Source organism: Dipodomys ordii, unplaced genomic scaffold, assembly GCF_000151885.1.
Source record: "Dipodomys ordii isolate 6190 unplaced genomic scaffold, Dord_2.0 Scaffold18, whole genome shotgun sequence".
In the NCBI taxonomy this organism is placed as follows: domain Eukaryota; kingdom Metazoa; phylum Chordata; class Mammalia; order Rodentia; family Heteromyidae; genus Dipodomys; species Dipodomys ordii.
In genome coordinates, this window is record NW_012267234.1 from 6,852,627 (window position 1) to 6,856,366 (window position 3,740).

The window sequence follows — 3,740 nt, forward strand, 5'->3', positions numbered from 1 at the left end:
CTCATCCATGTGAAGGATAGCAATGTGGGAGTGCACACCTTCCTGGGCATTCCCTTTGCCAAGCCACCTGTAGGACCACTGCGGTTTGCCCCTCCTGAGCCCCCTGAACCTTGGAGTGGTGTGAGGGATGCCACCTCCTACCCAGCCATGTAAGTTCTTGTGTGGTGAGAATCTCTGTGGTGGGATGGGCACCCCAGCCAGGGCTCAGTGTTGCTCCCATGTAAACCCCACAGTCCATTTCCTTCTGCATTGTGGAACTTCCCATGCCAAATTTTCCAATAAATTTCCTAAGATACATTCTGTGGAGCAACTTTCTAGGCTCATTTTTCTGGCTTTGCATATGAACAGTGCTAGTACCAGGTGCTATAGCACAAAGCTATACTTGTGCCATGACTTGGATCATGCCAATTGTTCTCTGCCATCTAGAAAGGCGTTTCTGGGACAGGTTCACCTGGGTTGTGTGGATAACACACAGCTCCTGGCTCAGCACAGATACTACAGCTCCCTGAGGAGGGCAGCAGTGGGGATTCCTTGGAGAAGCCAAGCTCCACAGTCACTGTGCCAACCCAAAGAGCCAGGTGCCACTGGCTGAGGAAAAGCCCATGTGCTTCCAACTGGAGATGGGTGGAAGGAATGTGATTCCTTCAGGGTCTGGATTTGGATTTCAGCAAAGTCACTCTACCCTGTGTAACTGAGTTTCATTCATTATTATGAATGGTGTGGTGGCAACCCAGCCAGGCTTTAATTGGCACAGAGAAAAAGTGTAAATATCAATCTTTGCAGCTGATGTTGCTAGGAGAATCTATGAGTCATATTTCCAAGGCCTAGAGGGACAGAAATCTAATGTTCACAAGAACATGAAGGCTTCAGGGAAGTTAGAGCTCCATGCTGGGAAGTTAGAGCTCCATGCTGGGATGTTCAGCTCTCCAGCTGAAAATTGGTTGGCAGAGGCATCAGAGAAGATTCTGTATAAACAGGGCACCAGTGCAGCAGGGGTTCACAGTGGCTGGATACAAATCTACCTTTAAGGTCAGATTTTTGAGCCTGAGACAAATGATGGAATAATTGTCTACTATTTTAACCAGGTGTTTGCAAAATTCTGATCCTATGGGCAATGTCACAATACCACCAATCTCTATGTCTGAAGATTGCCTTTATCTCAACATCTATTCACCTGCCAGTGCCCTGGAGGGCTCTAACCTGCCTGTGAGTATCAGGACTTGGCTGGCCTCGGTGGGAGGACATTTCTTCTGCAAGGCTCTTAGTAGTGACAAAGAAAGCCTGGGATCTCAGGTAGTGTGGAACCTCATGCAATCACGTTCCAAACACCATTTACCGGGAAGGGTGATTCACCAAGGTAGGGGACACAGAGTCCTAACTGGTTCCAGATGTTAGAGGCCCTAGTTCTTTAGTCAAACAAGAACTCACTTTACAACTTGAGCCTAGAAGACTCATAGAAGAGCCTAAGTGCTAAACTTTGAGATCACCCAACTTGAGGGGTATCTATTGTGCCAATGCTAAGATGCGATTCTTTGGACTCATACTAAAGTAAGACAATCAGGGAAATGCCCCCCCCCATTCTTTCCACGTTAGGTGGACAAGAGAGTTAGGAACAAATACTCCATGCTTGTGGCCATTGATTCAGACTGAATCAATGTGGAACAGACCACAACCATAGTGTTTGAACTTGAAGCTTCACCCAAAGACAGGTTCAGGAGGTCCTGAGGGGGTACTTTCTATGTTGGCAATTGCCTACAACCAAAGCCATGGACAGTGTAATGGACACCAGACGTAGGTGGGGATGGATGGAGCTGTATTGACTTTCCCAGGTGATGGTGTGGATCCATGGTGGTGCACTGGTTACAGGTTTGGCTTCTATCAATGAAGGATCCAGGCTGGCAGCCACTGAGGATGTGGTGGTGGTTATTATCCAATACCGCCTGGGAGTCCTGGGCTTCTTCAGGTGAGTGTGGGGATTGAGTTGGGCAATGAATGCTAAGCAGAGCCAGGACAGCCCTGTGACCCTTGTCTCTGCCACTTTGCAGCACTGGAGACCAGTATGCCACTGGCAACTGGGGCTACCTGGACCAGGTGGCCGCCCTACGCTGGGTCCAACAGAATATCGCCCACTTTGGAGGCAACCCTGGCTGTGTCACCATTTTTGGCCAGTCTGCAGGTGGCACAAGTGTGTCCTCACATGTCGTGTCCCCCATGTCCCAAGGACTCTTCCATCGTGCCATCATGGAGAGTGGGGTGGCCCTGGTGCCAGTCCTTATCTCGAGCTCCTCTAAAGCAGTCCGCTCAGTGAGTGCCCTCAGTTGCCCTGGTCTAGACTCCCTGCATTTCTGCTCACCCTCTGAGCTTTGGGTTCACTGTGCTTGTGGGTCAAAAGGACCATGGAGCTAACATGGGAACTTCTTGGGAACTGCTGAGGGCTCAGGGGTAGACTCCACAGAGGCTGAGGGTCATCTGTAACAAGCAAGTCTACTAATGTCCCCTGTGGGCATAACCATGCATTCAGAGCGGATGAACCCTCTGGGCAAAGTCTCTGAGCCTTACGAAAGTAGGAACAATTTCACATCTACAGCAATCCACACACTATACCCTAAGAGATCTGGAGGGACTTACATCAATCTGGGTCTGGGAAAATCTCTCTCGCTACTATGGTGAGTAAGGCAGCCCCTGACTGGTTTCTTCCAGACGGTGGCCAACCTGTCTGCCTGTGAGCAGGTGGACTCAGAGGCCCTGGTGCGCTGCCTGCGGGCCAAGAGTGAAGAGGAAATGCTGGCTATTACCAAGGTCATGCTGAATGGTGGGGTGAGGGTCTGACAGGGAAACCTGCCCACTGCTCCCTGAGGGAAAAAGGGAGATATGGTGTGAATCACCTAGTCCTAACATTCTGAACCAGTGACTCTGGTTTGTAACCCTGGATATAAAATGAAAACTGTCCAAGGCTAACTCAAGTGTTTGATGTCTTGGGATGTGTATGGGAGAGAATACTGGGAAGAACTGCGATAGGGTAGAAATAAAAAATGTAGTATTAGAAAATATGTAGTATGTGATCTCAAATTCTGATCATTGATGCGTTCTCAGACCTTCAGGATCATCCCTGGAGTGGTGGATGGCTTCTTCCTACCCAGGCATCCAAAGGAGATGCTCATCTCTGCAGAATTCCACCCTGTCCTTAGTATCATAGGTGTCAACACTGATGAGTATTCCTGGATCATCCCCAAGGTAAGGCTTTGTTCTAACTCATTAGTAGTCTAGGGAGCTCTTCTGCTATGAGTGTGAGTGGCAAGAGGTACAGGGTGGGACAGGATATAGTACTTTCGTAACCACACAATTCCACTCTTAAACTCTCTGCCCACCACTCAGGTCCTGGGACATCTTGACACCATAAAGGGAATAAATAAAAGCACGTTGCCAGCTGTTATGCAGAACATGGTAGGACACATGGTAAGGATCTGGACACCTGCACCAATGGATGGGAAACCACAAGGTATTGTTCACACAGTAACCTTCAGGATTACAGGATGATATATGAATGTGTTTGTGGCAGGGTTACACCAGAGCTTGGCTTTATCCACACTACGTTCCAAGTCCTATCTCCTCTCCCAGAGGCTGCCCCCTCCCTGCCACTGCACTCCTGCCTAGCCTGACTCTCTCTGATCCTCTTGGCACAGAACTTGCCTGCTGAGTGTGCCCACCTGCTGATGGAAGAGTACATGGGGGACACCGAG

At 49.3% G+C, this 3,740-nt stretch overlaps 3 protein-coding genes across 3 annotated transcripts in view; all 3 read left to right on the forward strand.

The window, feature by feature from the left end:
* Positions 1 to 3,740, forward strand: part of LOC105983011 (cocaine esterase-like) — a 246,879-nt gene that overhangs the window by 104,726 nt on the left and 138,413 nt on the right. The gene's annotated exons all lie outside the window — the stretch shown is intronic.
* Positions 1 to 3,740, forward strand: part of LOC105983015 (pyrethroid hydrolase Ces2e-like) — a 29,057-nt gene that overhangs the window by 3,563 nt on the left and 21,754 nt on the right. The window lies entirely within an intron of this gene.
* The window catches only part of LOC105982904 (pyrethroid hydrolase Ces2e-like), a gene marked incomplete at its 5' end in the record, with an annotated part of 4,525 nt that continues 791 nt past the window's right edge, over positions 7 to 3,740 (forward strand). Inside the window, 7 exons of the mRNA XM_013012638.1 lie at positions 7 to 149; positions 1,086 to 1,206; positions 1,830 to 1,963; positions 2,046 to 2,304; positions 2,701 to 2,799; positions 3,094 to 3,234; positions 3,376 to 3,456. Of these exons, the coding sequence (XP_012868092.1) occupies positions 7 to 149; positions 1,086 to 1,206; positions 1,830 to 1,963; positions 2,046 to 2,304; positions 2,701 to 2,799; positions 3,094 to 3,234; positions 3,376 to 3,456 (978 nt within the window). The remainder of the gene's footprint in view (positions 150 to 1,085; positions 1,207 to 1,829; positions 1,964 to 2,045; positions 2,305 to 2,700; positions 2,800 to 3,093; positions 3,235 to 3,375; positions 3,457 to 3,740) is intronic.